The sequence below is a fragment of the Bubalus kerabau genome, chromosome 14, assembly GCF_029407905.1.
Source record: "Bubalus kerabau isolate K-KA32 ecotype Philippines breed swamp buffalo chromosome 14, PCC_UOA_SB_1v2, whole genome shotgun sequence".
NCBI lineage: Eukaryota > Metazoa > Chordata > Mammalia > Artiodactyla > Bovidae > Bubalus > Bubalus kerabau.
The window spans coordinates 21,109,313-21,128,327 of record NC_073637.1 but is presented as its reverse complement, the minus strand read 5'-3'; the positions used below and the strand labels follow the sequence as shown (position 1 = coordinate 21,128,327).

Below are 19,015 nucleotides of genomic sequence, written 5' to 3'. Positions count from 1 at the left end.
GGCCACTGCAGAGCTGCCCAGGTTGAGATGAGGTCACTGACCTCTATGTGAGGGGGGAGCAGTCCTCATGGGGGAGAAGGCAAGGTGAGAGCAGAGACAGAAATGGGAAAAGAGAGACCTGGAACCAACTGACCACAGAGCCTGCAGGAGGAGCAGGCCCCCAGCACCTGGATCTAGGGCTCCAGGCCTGAGGGTAAGTGTCCCCTATTACGCCCCTCACACCTCCCCCCACACGCATCTGGTGTTCTGTGCTGGGGCCACAGGAATCCCAAACCTGGCCTGTGGAGGCTGGGGCGTCCTGCTTGTTGAAACCCAGGGCAGTCACTAGCTGCCTCCCTCTGGACGTAACCCCGCCCCTTCCTGGAGGAGGGACCCAGCGTCCAGGAAGAGCCACTCTTCCCTGTGGTATGGCTGCCTGCCCCCTGTCCACTGGGCATCTTAGGCCCGAGAAAGAAGCCACAGTGGTGTAGTGACCATGGTGAGTGCCTGCAGGCCGCCCGTACCCACCTCCTGCCCTGAGTGTGGCCATCTTAGAAGGGGCCCTCCAGCCCCCGACGCAGGCGCCTCGTTTCACAGGGCAGGCCCTTGCGCCTTGTTCTCGGAGGAGGGTGTCAAGAGCCATGGTGACCAACATCTGTGAGTCTGTGGGCCAGAGAGGTCTTCCCCAAGAGCCCAGGCACAGCTGGGCCAGGATGGATCCACCCCTCCCCTCCCGTGTATCCCATGGAGTGAGGATCAATTCCCATTGACCCCCAGGAAGAGACAAAACCCCCAGAGGACTAGACCGTCCACAGATCGGGGACTGAGTGTGTGCCTCATTCCCTCAGAGAGAGCGATGTCTTCACCAGGGCCTCCAGATTGGCCCGTGTCCCCACCAACATCCAGCCTCGGGGACCAGCCAGACAGAAACCCCCTTCCAGGGGCAGGGGCCCCTGTGCTTATAGACCCTGCCTTCGGGAAAGGGGGCCGGCCCGAGGGACGATGGACATGCCCCAGTGCCCCGCACTAGCAGACCATCGCCCCCACCCCCCTGCCCGCTCCTGCTCCCTGTGGCCTCACCTCCTCATTTGGAGACCCTCTTCTCTAGGCTCCAAGCACCCATGCTTCCCACCTCATCCCCATCTCTCTCCAGTTCAGTTTGCCCTTTTCCACGCCTGGTGAAGAGGAGAGTGAACGCCTCATGCCGGTGTTTGCACCTGTGTTGATGGGCTTCCCTTGTCTTCCTGGCTGCGGTCTAGATGGACACCGGGTGGTTTCCAAGGGTGCAGGGCTCGGCGTTGCCCAGCAGGGAGCAGCTCTGACACCCGCACCCCACACCCCTCGTCCAGCCTCAGGGGTGACCCAGGACCCTCCCTGGGCTTCCCCGCCCCTTGGTCGGTGTCCTCCGTCATGTGCTGACAGGCGAGGGTTCCCTCCAAATGCTCCTAAACGCTTCACCCCAACACCCTTCCCACAATCGGCCCCTTGTCCTGTGGGGATGCTCCACCTTCACCAGGTCTCGACTGCATGGCAAAGGCAGACGTCAGGCCCTCTGTATGCACTGCTGTGCATCCTGCTGTGTACACAGGTATGACCCTGCCCCAGGACTGGGAAATGCATCCTACGGGGGATGTGGGGAGACGTGACTGACCACAGGGTGGATGTCAGCTCTCAGCTCACGGGCAAGGGCAGCTGGCTTCTCACTGCTGGGACCCTTTCTCACCCAGCCTGACCATGACCTGGCTTTGTTCCGCCCTGTTGTCCCTCAGTTGGCCTCGCTCTGTGAGCAGAGCAGGCCAGTGTGGCCAGTGGCCACAGACTGAGGCCCACGGACACTAGCTGACCCCTCTGCGCCCCTGCTGGCCACTCGGGATGGGCGCCGTCCTGGGGCCTGTGTGCTGGAGGCTCGCCTGCACACAGAGGCCAAGCCTCTGCTTCTGGCTCTGGAGTCACCTGGAGTCTGCTGGGGGTGTCTCTGCTGCCTGGGCCTCTCTTCCAGGCTGGTCTGTCGTCATGGCATGCTGCATGGTGGGGCTTCCCAAGTCCCCGGAGGGGCTGGGGGCTGAGGTCAGGCACATCCTGGCCCCATGTTGATGTGACAGACCCCAGTAAACCCTGCACCTCAGGATTCAGGTGGGCTTCCTGGGCTGCTACAGCCGAGGAGGCTGGTCTTTGCTCCACACCTGTCCTTGCTGAGTTTAACTGCATCCTTCATCATAACTAATCCCGAGTATAACAGCTTCAGGGACTTCTGGGAGGCGGTCTCTGCATCCCTGACTCTGCAATCAGGGTCAAAAGTGGTGGAGGGTCTTGGGGCCCTGGAATCGAAGGGCCCTTTACCAGGGGGGTGGGTAGGAGACCCCAGGTGGTAGTTAGCTGAGTCCAAGGCCCTCCCAGGTATGAGGCATCCTAGCCCCTGTGCATCACAAAGAGGCCTGGTCCCTACTTCTGAGAAATTCCCTAGGGTGGGTCCTGGTGCCAGAGGTGCCCCTATGCTGTGGCTCCTGAGTTTCCAGGGAGGATAGAGGAGTGAGGAGAGACTTGTCCACAGAAAGAGAGCTTCTGTCAGAACATAGCCTGGGGCTGCCACACCCCGACCTCCACCACCAGCCCCAGGTGCACTGCGGCATGACCATGAGAGCGAGGCTCCTTCCCCCCACAAGACACGCAGGACACATGGGGCACTGGTCATTGGACCCCCACTCACTGTTAAAACCTCCCACTCAGGCCTGTTGAGTGAGAGACACCATTTGAAGACTATTAATGGGGTGGGGTGGGCTGGGAGTGAACGCCCAGGGCGCTGAAGCTGGGGTGGGGCAACTTGGAAAGTCACCCAAGGCCAGGCTCTCCCTGCAGCAACCCCCCATGTGAGCCCAGATGGAGGTGGACCCCTCGAGTCAGAGCCCCAATGGCTCAGACACCACATTCTGGGCCTTTGGGGCACCAGTGCCCAAGCAGCCCCCGTTCTTGTCTATACCTGCTGCAGTCAGGGCCGGCCCTGTCTTCGTCTTCTTACTAGTATTTTATTTGTATTTTTGGAGAAGATTTTTTCACAAGAAACATGGATTTTTTTTTTTTTTTCCTAACAAAAGGTTTACACATTAAGAATCTATTGTCTTGGAAGAATAGAAAAAGTCTCTTTGGCTAGCAAGGCACAATTCAGATCGGAGGAACTAGTGAAGCAAGTTATATCCTGGAAGTTCTGATTGATCCAGTTTTAGGAATAAGATTGACTGTCTTCTTATCTAATTGTGTAAGGCTCCTAATGTGCTGTCTCAGCTCGAGACTGGTAACACTCACAACCGAGCCTCCATGGTCCCATCTGGTGTGGACACGGCTGGCTCACTCTCCAGGAGGCTGCATCTGTTCACAGAAGCCACCAAGCTTCTCCCCAGGTACCCCAGTCTTGTTGTTACTGTTGAGGGCACAGACCTCTGCTCTCTGTCTGTTCCAGTCCTGCTGGGCTGACTTCTGTTTGGCCTTCTCCCCTCTACTGACAGGCTCTTTAACTCTGGGTTTTTCTTTACATGCAGGTGGATCCATGGCTTGGCTTCTGCAGACTTCTTCATCAGCGTTGACCTGGATGGGACAGAAGAAGGTTGATCCCTGGGTCCAGAGTCCAACCCCGCCACTGCCCTGTCTTCTTCATGGCCAAGTTCTCACCCCTCCCAGCAGGCCTCTTGGGGGCCACTGGGATGGGGTGTCCATGGCAGGAGCAGGGGTCCACGACTGGATGGGGGTGTCCACACCTGAACTTGAGGGTCTTTGGGGGGCTGGAGGCCACGGGCAGGCAGAAGGGCTCCCAGCGTTCAGGCGGGTCCACACGTCATGGTCGTAGGCCCGCACACAGTGCACCAGGCTCTCGATGTGGTAGAAGGTGCAGTGGTCCAGGGACCAGTCCAGCCCGCGCAGGTACCTGACCACCAACTGGTCAGTGTAGAGTATGCACAGGGAGCCCTGGCCATGCTCCCGCACTTCCGGGAGGACACTCAACATGGTCCCTGGGATCACCAGGAGGTCAACCAGCAGGGTCACCCCATACAACCTCACTAAATTACAGTAAGAAACAAAAGACACCTCCATGCAGGAAGACGGAAAGTCACCAGCCTGAGTGCTGTCCTGAGGAAGGCAGGCTGGCATCTGGGAACTGGGTGCTGTATGGGGTGAATGAGTGGCTCCCAGATGCTATATCCATGTCATGACTTCAGAATCTGAAAATGGAACCTTCTTTGGAAGTAGGTCTTTGCAGATATAATTGGTTACGAATCTGGAGAGGAGGTCATCCTGGATTGGGGTGGCCCTAAATCATTGAGAGCGTCCTTCTAAGAGACACAGACACAGAGGAGATACCAGGTGAAGATTGAGCCAGAGGTGGGAGGGAGGGGGCCACAAGCCCAGGAACACCTGGAGCCCAAAAAACTGGAAGAGGCAGGAAGGACCCTGTGCTGGAGCCTCTCGAGGGACCGCAGTACTGGGACACCCTGACCACAGACAGCTGGTCTCCACCTGAGAGGGGACAGGCTTCCGGTGTTCAGAGCCTCTGTGTGTGGTCGTTTGCCACCGCTGCCCCAGGAAGCTCATGCAGCTGGTGGGAAGCTCCCTGCCCTGTTCTAAAGCCTCCCTCCCATTAGGAGGAGGCCCCTGCACCGGTGCTGTTTGCACTAACCACGAGGTTCATGCTGAGCCTTCTGGGCACTGGCATTTTGGAGGGGGAGGGCAGACACCGCCACATGACCAGCCCCCAGCTGGGTGCCAAGTCTCCAGTGAGCTTCCCTGGGGAGTTGGGGTAGGGGTGACTGTCAGGGCTCTGCCCTTTGTCACGGGGGAAGAGACACCCCAGACACCCTCGAGGAGGGAGAGGCACGATGGGTGAGTGACCGGCTCAGAACCCCAATGATGCCTCCCCACTGCGCCCTGAGGCCTGTCAGAGCTGTGAGCACCCCAGCCGGTGCTGAGCCCTGGAGCCCCCCAGCAGGCTCCGCCCCTTCCTCCACCTCTAATAGATGGGACACCCCTTCCCCTTGTCACTTCAAGAACACTGCAGGCCCTGCCTGCTTTGTCCTCTTCTAGTTGGTGCGACACCCCTTCTTGTCATTCCAGGAGCACTGCAGACCTCGCCCTCTTCCTCAATGTCTAGTAGGTATCATACCCCTTCTCCTTGTCACTGTAGGAGCACAGCAGACCCCGCCCTCTTCCTCCACATCTAGTAGGTGGGACACCCCTTTTTGTCATTCCAAGAGCACAGGAGACCCTGTACCTTCTTCCATGTCTAGTAGGTGGGACACCCCTTCTCCTTGTCACTCCAGGAACAGTTCTGGAGCCGATGTGTGAGTGGTTCTGGGGTTTGCAGGCTGAGCCCCTGATTCTGTGCCCCCTTCACCACATGAGCACTAAGAGCAAGCTATCTGCCCTGCTGCCTGAGTGCCCTCACCCCCACTCAGTATTCTCAGGGAAGGATTAGGGGCTTCTGTAGCAGCATCTGAACCTTCCTTTAATAGGGGTGTCCTTGTTCACAACCCTTTAACCCCAACCTTTAGCAGGAGGTAACAAAAGTCTCTAAGGTAAAGGTTCTAGAGAAGAATGGTAGCTACAAGCAAAACTAGATGGAACCAGCTGGGACCAAGCTGGCAATGAATCTGACTTCCAACAGACATTGTGTGTTGATTTTACTGTATTATTGATGTAGGAGATAGATGGGCTCTAGATTAGACATAACTGGCCTCCTGTTTGCATTTCATGGGACACAAATAAGTGTACTTCATTTCATGGTGGATACTTACAACTGTTAGCATTTCTGAGGGAAGAGTTAAATGGGCTAGGTATTTACAATCAGCCTCCTGTTTGCCCTCTGAAATGGAAATAACAACAGAGAGTAAATAGCCAGTGTTTGTCTCTTGCAAACACCTTAAGGTAATAGTCATGGCAAGGACAAAGAGGGGGGCGCAAAATCCTGTATGAGTAAAGAGTTAAGGGATCTCTGCCCACCACTCTTTTGGGACAAGGGAGACACTACGCATGCACAGAAAGTCATCTTATGGGTCAAAACTCAAGAGATAATGCCAGGAGCAATGAGTCTTGCTTTTCCCAGAAGACTTCACTTCAAGATCCATCCTAGCTGAAGAGTGAATGTGCAACCAGGGGAGGGTCCCAGGGTAGGTCAGGTGTGGGAAAAGAAACCGGATAATCAGCCTGAAGGAAAACAACGACCCGGAAGAACTGCCCCATATAAGTGACTTAACCATCTCTTTACTCTGCTCCTCCTCACTAGAGGGGATGCCCACACCCTTTCTCTGCTGTGCTTCTATCTTAACAAGCCATTTCTCCATGTGCTTCCCCTTCTATGTCTCTAAAAAATTTATACCTGAATTTACAGTTTCTGTCTCTGTGATAAATACACTTTTCACTGTGGGCAAAGATCCAGGGAAAAATGGCTTCTGGCTTCTAGCCCTTGCCGATCTGGTGGCTAGGATTCATGGTTCTCATCCAGGTTTCCCAGGTTCAATTCCTGGGCAGGGAATTAAGATCTCCTTTCATGTCACCACTGGCTGCTAACTTGATCATTATATTAAGTGACACACCTACCGGTGGCCATACCCAACGTGAAGAACCAAAAAAAGTAAAAATGAGGTGGCCCCCTGCTAATTCGGAAAAGCCCTGCCCTTCCCCTAAACATACCTGCCTCCCCAGCATTAGCCTCACTCCTCCTCCCAGTGTCTTTACTGTTTAAAATCAAACCACTTTCTCCAGGTGGGCAAGAAGTTGAGCTGTGAACTTAGTTCCTGCTTCTCTGTTCTTTGGCGTCTGAATAAAGCCTGTGCTGTGTTGCTCTTGGCTTTGATTTCATAATCACCTACTTGAGCCCAAGTGGAAAAAGGAAGCCTTCCCTGTTGAGGCAGAGAGCCTTGGCCAGGCTAGGGCCTGAGCAGGGTCCTAGGACAACTTGGTGACAGTCTGTGAGGGGATGGTGGTCTCTGCCTGGGATGGTGGAGGGCGCACCTACAGCTACTGGCTCTGTGGACGAGCGTCAGGACGCAGAGATGATGCGAGCCAGGCTCTTGTGAGGGCACGAGTCAGGGCCCAGTGAGGCTGTCCTGAGGGCCAGAGTCAGGGCCCAGTGAGGGCCAGAGCCAGGCCCTAGAAAGGATGAGATTCAGGCCCTGATGAGGATGAGTGTCAGTGCCTAGTGAGGACCTGAGTAAGGCTGTAGTGAGGACCAGACGGGGCCGAGTGAGACCCAGAGTCATGTCCCAGTGAGGCAGAGTCAGGCCACAGTGAGGCACAGTTTCAGGCCATATAGGAAAGAGTCAAGCCATAGTGAGGAAGAGAGTCAGGCCAGGGTGAGGTCGAGAGTCAGGTCCTAGTTAGGACAAGAGTCTGGCCAAAGTGAGGATGAGAGTCAGGCCCTAGGTAGGACTGGAGTCAAGCCACAGTGTGGACCAGTTAAAACCCCATGATGACCAGATTCAGGGTCTAGTGAGGAAGAGTGTCCGGCCCTGCTGAGGACAAGAGTCATGCCATGGTGAAGATCAGAGCCAGGCCATAGTGAGGACCAGATTCAGGGCCCAATGTGGAACAGTGTCAAGCTCCAGTAAGGACAAGAGTCAGGCCCCCATGAGGTAAACAGTCAAGCTGTAAGTAGGCAAGATTCAGGCCATGGAGGACAGAGTCGACATAGGATGAGAGTCTGACCATGGTGAGGATGAAAGTCAGGACAAAGAGAGGACCAATGTCAAGCTGTATTGAGGACCAAAGTTAGAGCCCAGTGAGGACCAGACTCAGGGCACCGTGAGGACCAGAGTCAGCATCTAGTGAGGACAAGTGTTAGGCCCTAGTGAGGACGAGCGTCAAGACCTAGTGAGGCCAGAGTCAGGCCATTGTGAGGACCAGAGTTGGACTGTAGGGAGGACTGGACTCAGGGCCCATTGAGAACCACAGTCAGGGCGTATTGGGTACCAGAGTCAGGCCCCAGTGAGGCGAAGAGTCAGGTCATAGAGAGGCAAAGAGTCAAGTTGTAGAGAGGACAAGTAATGTCATAATGAAGACCAGAGTTGGACCATAGTGAGAACCAGAGTGAGGGCCCAGTGAGGAACAAACTCTGAAGTCAGTGAGGACCAATCTCAGGGTGCAGTGAGAACCAGAGTCAGCATCTTGTGAGGACAAGAGTCAGGCCCAGTGAGGACGACAGTCAGGCCCTAGTGAGGACCACAGTCAGGTCCCAGTGAGGCAAAGAGTCGGGTAGTAGAGAGGACAGAATAAAGTCAAAGAGAAGACCAGAGTCAGGCCATAGTGACAAAGACAGTCAGGCCACAGAGAGGACCATAGTCACAGCATATTGAGAAGCAATGTCAGATAATAGAAAAAGTGTGAGGATGCCGTGAGGACCAGAGTCAGGCCCAGTGAGGATGACAGTCAGGCCCTAGTGAGGACTCAGGCAAAGAGTCAGGCAGTAGAGAGTAAAGAATCAAGCCTTGGTGAGGTGAATCAGGCCATGGTGAGGAGCAGAGTCACATCCCAGTGAGGCAAAGAGTCAGTAGAGAGGACAGAATAAAGTTGAAGAGAAGACCAGAGTCAGGCCATAGTGACAAAGACAGGCCACAGAGAAGACCATAGTCACAGCACATTGAGAAGCAGTGTCAGATAATAGAAGAAGTTTGACGATGCTGTGAGGACCAGAGTGAGGCCATACTGAGGATGAGTCAGGCCCTAGTGAGGCCAAGAATTGGGCCCTAGTAGCATAAGAGTTAGTGCCTTGAGATGATGAGATTCATGCCATAGTGGGGCACAGTCAGGCATAGTGAGGACCAAAATAGGGCCAGGTGAAGAATTATCTCAGGCTCCAGTGAGGACAAGAGTCAGGCCCCAGTGAGTCAAAAGTCAGACTCAAGTGAGACAAAGAGGTAGTTGAGAGGACAGTGTCAAGCCATAGAGAGGACCAGAGTCTGGCCACAGTGAAGACCAGACAGGTTGTATAAAGTACTAGAGCCAGGGCCCAGTGAGGACCTGAGTCAGGGCCCAATGAGGACTAGAGTCAGGCCCAGTGAGGCAAAGCATCAGGCCATAGAGAGGACCAAAGTCAGGCCATAGGGAGGGCAAGAGCAGGCTGTAGAATGGACCAGAGTCAGGCAGTAAAGAAGACCAGTAACAGGGCCCAGGGAGGAACAAAGTCTGGGCCCAGTGAGGACCGGAGACAGGCCCTAGTGAGTATGAGAGTCAGGCGCTGGTGAAGATTTGAGTCATACCATAATTAGAACTAGAGTCAGGCCACAGGGAGGACCAGACTCATGGCCCAGTGAGCAACAGTGTGAGGCTCCGATGAGGACAAGAAACAGGCCCCAGTGAGGCAGAAAGGAGAGAGGAAAGAGTCAGGTCATAGGACGAGAGCCAGGCCATGATGAGGAGGAGAGTCATGTCAGGGTGAGGACGAGAGTCAGGCTAAAGTGAAGATGAGTCAGGCTTTAGTGAGAACCAGAATCAGGCTGTATTAGGGACCACAGTCAGTTTGTAGCGAGGACCAGATTTAGTGCCCAGTGGGTCCAAAGTCAGGCCCTTATGAAACGAGAGTCAGGCTTTAGGACCAGAGGCAGGCCATATTGAAGACCAGCATCAAGGCCCATTGCGGACCAGATAAAGGGCCTAGGGAGGACCAGAGTCAGGCCATAGCGAGGACCAGTCTCAGGGCCCAGTGTAGACCAGAGTCAGGCCCAGTGAGACAAAGTGTAAGGCCACAGTAACGCAAAGAGGAGGCCCTAGAGAGGACCAGAGTCAGGCCATATAGAGGACTAGATTCAGGCCATACTGAGGATCAGAGTCCAGCTGTAATGAAGACCAGTGTCAGGCCATAGAGAGGACCAGATTCAGGCTGTAGAGAGGACCAGAATCAAGCCATAGTGAGGACCAGGGTCAGTGCGTAGTGAGGACCAGAATTAGGGCATAGTGATAAGCTATGTCAGGTAACAGGAAAAGAGTGAGTATGTATTCATGACCAGGTGAGGCTGCAGTGGGGACCAGAGTGAGGACACAGCGTGGACTAGAGTGAGGCTGTAATGAGGACCAGAGCCAGGCCATAGAGAGGGCATGTGTCAGGGCTCAGTGCAGACCAGACTCAGCGCCCAGAGAGGACCAGGGTCAGGGCCCAGAGAGGACCAGACTCAGTGCCCAGAGAGGACCAGGGTCAGCGTGTAGTGAGGACCAGGGTCAGCGTGTAGTGAGGACCAGGGTCAGCGTGTAGCGAGGACCAGGGTCAGGGCAGAGTGAGAAGAAATGTCAGCTAATAGAAAAGAGTGAGGATGAAGTGAGGACCAGAGTGAAGCTGTAATGAGGACAAGGGTGTCAGTATGGTGAAGATCAGAGTGAGGCCATGGTGAGGACTAGAGTCAGGCCCTAGTGAGGGTGAGAGACAGGCACTAGTGAGCACGAGAGTCAGGCCATAGTGTGGATGGGTTCAGGCCATAGTGAGGACCAGAATCAGGGCCCAGTGAAGAATTGTGTCAGGCTTCAGTGAGGACAAGAGTTAGGCCGCAGTGAAGCAAAGAGTCAGGCCATAGAGAGTACAAGAAGCAGGCTTTAGTGAGGACCATAGTCAGGGCTTACTGAGGACAGAGTTAGGCCCCAGTGAGGCAAAGAGTCAGGCCATAGTGAGGCAAAGAGTCAGGCAGTTGAGAGGACTGAGTCAAGCCACGGAAAGGACAAGAGTCAGGTCACAGTGAGGACCAGACAGGCTGTAGAGAGGACCAGACTCAGGCCCTTGTGAAGACGAGGGTAAGGCCCTAGTGATGACCAGAGTCAGGTCATAGTGAGGCAAAGAATCAGGTCGTAATTAAGACCAGATTCAGTTGTAGACAGCAGCAGGGTCAGGCCATAGAGGAAGAGAATCATGCCACAGAGAGGACCAGTGTCCTGAAATAATCAGGACCAGACTCAAGGCCCATGAGGACCAGAGTCAGGGCCTAGTCATAAGCAGTGTCAGGTAATAGGAAAAGAGTAAGGATGTAGTGAGGACCAGAGTGAAGCTGTAGTGAGGACCATGCTGCTGCTGCTGCTGCTAAGTCGCTTCAGTCGTGTCCGACTCTGTGCGACCCCATAGACGGCAGCCCACCAGGCTCTGCTGTCCCTGGGATTCTCCAGGCAAGAACACTGGAGTGGGTTGCCATTTCCTTCTCCAATGCATGAAAGTGAAAAGTGAAAGGGAAGTTGCTCAGTCGTGTCCGACTCTTAGTGACCCCATGGACTGCAGCCCACCAGGCTCCTCCGTCCATGGGATTTTCCAGGCAAGAGTACTGGAGTGGGGTGCCATTGCCTTCTCCAGTGAGGACCATAGTGATGTGGTAATGAGGATCAGAGTTTGGCTATAGTGAGGAGTAGAGCAAGGCCCTAATATGGACGAGAGCCAGGCCCTAGTGAGGACCAGAGTCAGGGCCCAGTGAGCCAAATACCCAGGCCTCAGTGTGGCAAAGAGTCAGGCCATAGTGATGCAAGGAGTCAGGTTTCAGTGAGGATAGCATCGGGCCATAGATGGGACATGGTCAGGACCTAGAGAGGACCAGAGTCAGGCTGTAGGAAGTACCAGGGTTAGGCCATCGTGAAGAACTAGGGTCAGGCCATAGTGAGGACCAGAGTCAGGGCCTAGTGGCAAAAGAGTCAGGTCCCAGTGAGGGCCTGACTGAGCCTGACAGCAGAGTCAAGCTGTTGTGAGGCAGAGATTCAGGTTGAGTGAGGCAAAAGTCAGGCTACAGTGAGGCATAGAGTCAGGCTGCAGTGAGGACCAGAGTGAGGCCATAATGAGGACAAGGGTTAGGATGTAGTGAGGACCTGGGTGAGGCTTCAGTGAGGACCAGAGTCAGGCCATAGAGAGGAGCAGGGTCAGACTGTAGTTAGGACCCTTTGGAGGACCAGAGTCAGGCCATAAGGATGACCAGAGTCAGGGCCCAGTGAGGACTGGAGTCAGGCACCTGTGACAAAATAGTCAGGCCCAAGTGAGGGAGAGTCAGGCTGAATGAGACAGAGTCCGGCCACAAAGTGGTCCAGAGTCAGCTGCAGTGAGGACCAGAGTCAGGCCCAGTGAGGATAAGAGTCAGCTTAAGTGAGGACAAGGTTAGGACAAACTGAGGACCAGAGTAGGGCACAGTGAGGACCAGATCAGGCCATAGAGGACAGAGACAGGCCATAGTGAGGACTTTGTCAGGCCATGGTGAGAATGAGAGTCAGGCCATAGTGAGAATGAGAGTCAGGCCCTAGTGAGGCCCAGACTCAGACTGTAGTGAGGACCAGCCTAGGGAGCAGTGAGATGAGTGTCAGCACTAGTGGGGACATAGTCAGGCTCTAGTGAGGCAAAGGGTCAGGCCATAGAGAGGACAGAGCGGAGCCACAGAGAGAGCCAGAGTCAGGCCCTCATGAGGAAGAGAGTCACCAGAGAGTGAGGACCAGAGTCCGGCCATAGTGAGGGCAAGACTCAAATCACTGAGTCAGCCATAGAGAGAAGAGGAGTCAGGCTGTAGAGAGACAGTCATGCCATAGAGAGGACCAGTGTCTGGGTCCAGTAAGGAGAAGACTCAGGGCTCAGTGAGGACAAGAGTCAGGGCCTAGTGATAGATAGTGTCAGGTAATAGGAAAAGAGAGGGCATACAGTGAGGGCCCGAGCAAGGCTGTAATGAGGACCAGAGTGAGGCCTTAGTGAGGGGCATGGTGAGGCCCTAGTGTGTATGAGAGTCAGGCATTAGTGAGGACTAGAGTCTGAGACCAGTGAGCCAAACAGTCAGGCCCCTTTGTGGCAAAGAGTTGGGCCACAGTGATGCAAAAAGACAGGTTGTAGTGAGGCAAAGTGTCTGACTTTGCGACTCCATGGACTGTAGCCTGCCAAACTCCTCCATCCATGGGATTTTCCAGGCAAGAATACTGGAATGGGTTGCCATTTCCTTCTCTAGGGGATCTTCCCAACCCAGGGCTTGAACCTGGGAGTCTGCACTGCAGGCAGACTCTTTACCATCTGAGCCACCAGGGAAGACCAGAGCCATTATAAGAGCTATGCAATTGGATATTTGAACAATTTATCTTCAATATGAAAATAAAAGTGTAATTTCTCAGTTGTCTCAGACTCTTTGTGACTCCATGGACTGTAGCCTACCAGGCTCATACATCCATGGGATTTCCCAGGCAAGAGTACTGGATTGGGTTATCATTTCCATCTCCAGGTGATCTTCCCAACCCAGGGATTGAACCTGGTCTCCTGCATTGCAGGCAGATGCTTTACCATCTGAGCCACCAAGGAAGCCCATATCTCCAATATAGAGGCTGTTAATGCTGTACTGTAAACCTCTCGCACTTGTCACCATCTTTGTTTAGTTCAGTAATATTTTGTGGTTTAGCTTCTGTCTTCTGTGTATAGTAAGCTAATCACTGATTGAAAATATGTATAACTTTGCTTTATGCTATTTTATATTTCACAGCAATATCCCTGTTAACATCTGTCAAAGAACTTGCTATGGAAACTGAACCATAACATACCATATTATACATGCAGATTTAACATTTTGTTTCATATCCTTTCTGGTGGAAATTTTGTCCATATGTTCAATTTTATATTACTCTGTATTTCAGTGTTTTAATTTTCTTTTCAATAAAAGTAGAAGTTATTTGATATGCTAATACTACACTGTCATACATAGGGAATTTCTTTTTAGCCTTTAAAACTAAACTATTTTTGCTGTATGATTTTAGAAAATAGAGTATATGGGAAAAGACAGCTAAAACAAATTATGCTTTAGAACTTTCCCATACCTAGAAATTAGAAAACTTTAAATATTGAAAATTAATAATTATATAGAAAATATTTGAATTATTAAGATTATGTTATTATTTAACCTTCATAAGTAAAATAAAAGTATTGTATCTAAAATACTTTATGGTAATATAGGAATCAGGTATTGATTCCTTTGATATTTTATTGGAGTGTAGATGCTTTAACATGTTGTGTTAGTTTCTGCTGAACAGCAAAGTGAATCAATTATACCTATACATATATCTACTCTGTTTTAGATTTCCTTCCCATTTAGGTCACCACAGAGCATTGAGTACAGTTCCCTGTGCTATACAGCAAGTTCTTATTAGTTACCTATTTTATATATTGTTACTGTTGTTTAGTCCTTAAGTCATGTCTGACCCTATTACAACCCCATGGACTGTAGCCCACCAGGCTCCTCTGTCCATGGGATTTCCAGCAAGAATATTGGAGTTGGTTGCTATTTCCTTCTCCAGGGCATCTTTTCAACCTCAGGGATCGAACCCATGTCTCTTGAGATGGCAGGTGAATTCTCTACCACTGAGCCACCAGGAAAGCCCATTTTATATATAGTAGTATATATTAATAAATGTCAATCCCAATCTCTCGATTCACTTTAAAATAAAAAAAAAATGCAGGTAGAAAAGAAGAAGTAAATTAGACTTATAAAACAATCATTTAAAATTATTTAACTGGGTACGTTGAGTTGTTTCAAGACATTTACTGATTACTGAGTTGATTTCTTAGTGGATTAGTGTTAACATTGCACTTTGCAGCATAGGTCAAAACTATGGCCTTTCAGGCCATTTCAACCAAGTTTAGGTCTTTGTGGAGGACAGGGAACTGAAGATGGGGAGATGGTCTGAATTGAATTACCCATCTGGTGTATCACAAAGCATTCCACATTAACATTTATTGTATCATTGAGCAGTATACTTGTAATCAATAACATTGCAATTTTGCTTCAAAAATAATAAAACAACTGTTTAAATGCTAACTCCCATTTTAAGAAAAAGAAAATCTATCCTATTACATTTTAGCTAAATTCTACTTTAAACTGCTTGATGTCCTTGCTTATTATTCCTGAATTGTTTCATATCTATTTTCATTAAGTACTCAATTCCTAATCTTCAGATCAGAAACTTCTCTTCTATGCATTCCTCTGATACACAATAGGTCTTGCTTTTGACACTGTATTAAAAATCTCTCTGTAACCATCGTGTGGTAGGCAGAATCTGGATGGCCCCCTAATTCCCTCCTTGTTGATGCACAAGACCGGCACAACAATGGAGAAGACCTATGAATATGAGGGTTATTATTCTCTTGTGTGGAGGTACGTTTTCCTGCTGGCTTTAAAGAAGCTGCCATATTGTGACAGGGCCAAGGTGACTAGGGTCTGAGGGTTGTCTCTAGACTCTGAGATCAGTCCCTGGGGACCTCAGTCCTACAGCTGCAAGAGACCGAGTTCCGCCAACAACTTGAATGAGCTTGGAAGAGGACTCTGAGCCCCAGATGGGAACGCAACCTAGGCCAAAATCTTGGTTACATCCGTGTTAGACCCCAGCAGAGATCCCATCTCCATTGGGCCTGGACTTCTGACCTACAGATACTGTGAGACAGTAAGTGGATGTTGTCTTAAGTCTTTAAGTTTGTGGTAATTTGTTTATAGCAATAGAAAACTAACACAATCTGAGTTCCTTTTCTATACTCTTTTTCACTTCTTTTCTGCCATAGATTAACTAGTAGCAAGTGGGCCCTACATGATTAATCTCAAAATGGGCAATTAAGATAATGATTGTAATGGAAACTTGGCTAATCAAAGCTGGTTTACCTTGTGTTAATGCAGAAGAAAATGGCAACTCATTCCAGTACTCTTGCCTGGAGAATCCCATGGACAGAGGAGGCTGGCAGGCTACAGTCCATGGGGTTGCAAGAGTCGGACATGACTTAGCGACTAAACCATCACTGCCAAGGCAACATTCTGTAAGTGCTGCTTACCTGAGCCGCTTCTATATTTGTACTTGTGTGTTTTCTGAATTCAGATATAATATTCTTAAAAATCCCTTGTTGTTGTTCATACTGTTAATGCTGTTTATGGGGTTCTCAAGGCAAGAATACTGAAGTGGTTTGCCATTCCCTTCTCCAGTGGACCACATTTTGTCAGAATTCTCCACCATGACCCATACATCTTGGGTGGCCCTACATGGCATGGCTCATAGTTTCACTGAGTTAGACAAGGCTGTGGTCCATGTGATCAGTTTGATTAGTTTTCTGTGATTGTGGTTTTCATTCTGAATGCCCTCTAATGGATAAGGATAAGAGGTCTATGGAAGTTTCCTGATGGGAGAGACTGACTGAGGGGAAACTGGGTCTTATTCTGATGGGTGGGGCCATACTCAGTAAATCTTTAATCCAATTTTATGTTTTTGGGTGGAGCTATGTTCCCTCCCTGTTGTTTGACCTGAGACCAAATTATGGTAGAGGGCCTTCCCTGGTGGCTCAGAGGTTAAAGCCTCTGCCTGGAATGCAGGAGACCAGGGTTTGATCCCTGGGTCGGGAAGATCCCCTGGAGGAGGGCAGGGCAACCCACTCCAGTACTCTTGCCTGGAGAATCCCATGGGGTCACAAAGAGTCGGACACGAATGAGCGACTTCACTTCACTAATGAAGATAATGGTGACCTCCTTCAGAAGGTCTGGTGCACGCACTGCCACACTCCCAACCCTGCAGCAGGCCACTGCCAACCCAGGCCTCCTCTGGGGACTCCTGGACACTCACAGGCAAGTCTGAGTCAGTCTCTTGTAGGATCAGTGCTTCTTTCTCCTGGGTCCTGGTGCACACAAGGTTTTGTTTGTGCCCTTCAAGAGTCTGTTTCCCCAGTCCTGTATAAGAACATTTCATTCAAAGATGGGCACAATAAAGGACAAAAAAGATATAGACCTAACAGAAGCAGAAGATATTAAGAAGAGGTGGCAAGAATACATAGAAGAACTGTACAAAAAAGATCTTCATGACCCAGATAACCATGATAGTGTGATCACTTACCTAGAGCCAGACATTCTGGAGTCCAAAGTCATGTGGGCCTTAGGAAGCATCACTATGAACAAAGCTGGTGGAGGTTATGGAATTCCAGTTGAGCTATTACAAGTCCTAAAAGATGAAGCTGTTAAAGTGTTCCACTCAATATGCCAGCAAATTTGGAAAACTTAGCAGTGGCCACAGGCCTGGAAAAGGTCAGTTTTCATTCCAATCCCAAAGAAAGGCAATGCCAAAGAATGTTCAGTTTACCACACAATTGTACTCATCTCACACGCTAGCAAAGTAATGCTCAAAATTCTCCAAGCCAGGCTTCAAGAGTACGTGAACTGTGAACTTCCAGATGTTCAAGCTGGATTTATAAAAGGGAGAGGAAGCAGAGATCAAATTCCAACATCTGTTGGATTATCGAAAAAGCAAGAGAGTTCCAGAAAAACATCTGCTTCTGCTTTATTGAGTACACCAAAGCCTTTGACTGTGTGGATCACACAAACTGTGGAAAATTCTTCAAGAGATGGGAATAGTAGATTACCTTACCTGCCTCCTGAGAAACCTGTATGCAGGTCAAGAAGCAACAGTTAGAACCAGACATGGAACAACGGACTGGTTCAAAATTGGGAAAAGAGTATGACAAGGCTGTATATTGTCACTCTGCTTATTTAACTTCTTTGCAGAGTACATCATTCAAAACACCAGGCTGGATGAATCACAAGCTGAAATCAAGATTGCCAGGGGAAATACTAACAACCTCAGATACGCAGATGACACTACCCTAAAGGCAGAAAGCAAAGAGAAACTAAAAAGCCTCTTGATGAAAGTGAAAGAGAAAAGTGAAAAAGCTGGCTTAAAACTCAACATTCAAAAAACCAAGATTGTGGCATCTTGTTCCTTTACTTAATGGCAAATAGATGGGTAAAAGTGGAAACAGTGATTTCTTGGGCTCTAAAATCACTATGGACAGTGACTGCAGCCATGGAATTAAGAGATGCTTGCTCCTTGGAAGAAAAGCTTTGACTAACCTAGACAGTATATTAAACAGCAGAGACATCACTTTGCTGACAAAGATCCTATGGTTTTTCCAGTAGTCATGTGTGGATGTGAGAGATGGACCAAAAAGAAGTCTGATGCTTTAAAACAGTCATGGTGGAGAAGACTCTTGAGAGTCGTTTGAACAGCAAGGAGATCAAACCAGTTAATAATAAAGGAAATCTACCCTGAATATTTAGTGGAAGGACTGTTGCTGAAGCTGAATCTCCAATACTTTGAATACCTTATGCGAAGAACCAACTCATTTTAATGAGTCTTTTAGACCCTGATGCTGGGAAAGATTGAGGGCAGGAGGAGAAGAGGGTGACAGAGGATGAGATGGTTCATGGCATCTTTGATTCAGCGGACATGAGTTTGCGCAAATTCCAGGAAACATTGAAGGACAGGAAAGCCTGGCATGATGCAGCCCATGGGGTCACAAAGACTCAGACATGCCTTAGTGACAGAACCAGAGAATTTCAAAGCCCATGAGAGACATCTTAAAGAAAGAGGGGAAAGGAAAACATTTTGCTCATCTGTTCTCTTTAATTTATGGAGAAAAGTTTACAAATGATGGCCATATACCAGGCACTGGATCTGATGCTGGGCCTGAGACAGGGCAAGTCATGTCTCTCCAATGAGCTGAGTAAGCCAACTATTCAATACTTGGCCCAATGTATGTCTAAAAGGCTACTGAGAATGGGTAAGAAAGATGTGCAGCTTGGGAGATGAAACTTGAACTATACCTGAAAGAATGGACTAGGGAGCAGAAAAAGACAGGTAGGTGGGACATCTGCAAAATCAGGAAAAGAGGAAAGGACAAAGCCACAACCATGCTGGGAGCAGAGGGCAGGTGGCTTCTCAGGGACAGTGCTTGTGTACCATGATGGGACTAGTGGACTTCTCTGGAGGCCATAAAGAGTAATAAAAGGAACTTCAGCAGAAAACTGAAAGATGGCCACAAAGCTCCTACCAAGACCACCAGAGACTGATCACATGAAACTATTCAACTTTCTGAGTAAAAGTGAGCACCACCTCCAGGAAATCTTGATAACATCTCAAAGCGAGAGTGAGGGCAGGGTGCTGAAAGGTTTCAGATGGTTCTGGGGCAGGTTTGGACAGCGAGGACGTGCCAGAATTTGTAAACCAAGGGAGTTGCTGGCACAGTCTCATTTTTGGAATCCTTGAGTCTTTGTGGAAC

General features: G+C 50.2%; 1 protein-coding gene across 1 annotated transcript; it reads right to left on the bottom strand.

Moving 5' to 3' along the window:
• Positions 1-3,120: 3,120 nt before the first annotated feature.
• On the bottom strand, positions 3,121-3,522 carry LOC129627204 (small vasohibin-binding protein-like). The gene has a single exon (XM_055546837.1). It carries the CDS (start codon positions 3,520-3,522, stop codon positions 3,322-3,324), a length of 201 nt encoding a protein of 66 aa, XP_055402812.1. The 3' UTR covers positions 3,121-3,321.
• Positions 3,523-19,015: the final 15,493 nt, after the last annotated feature.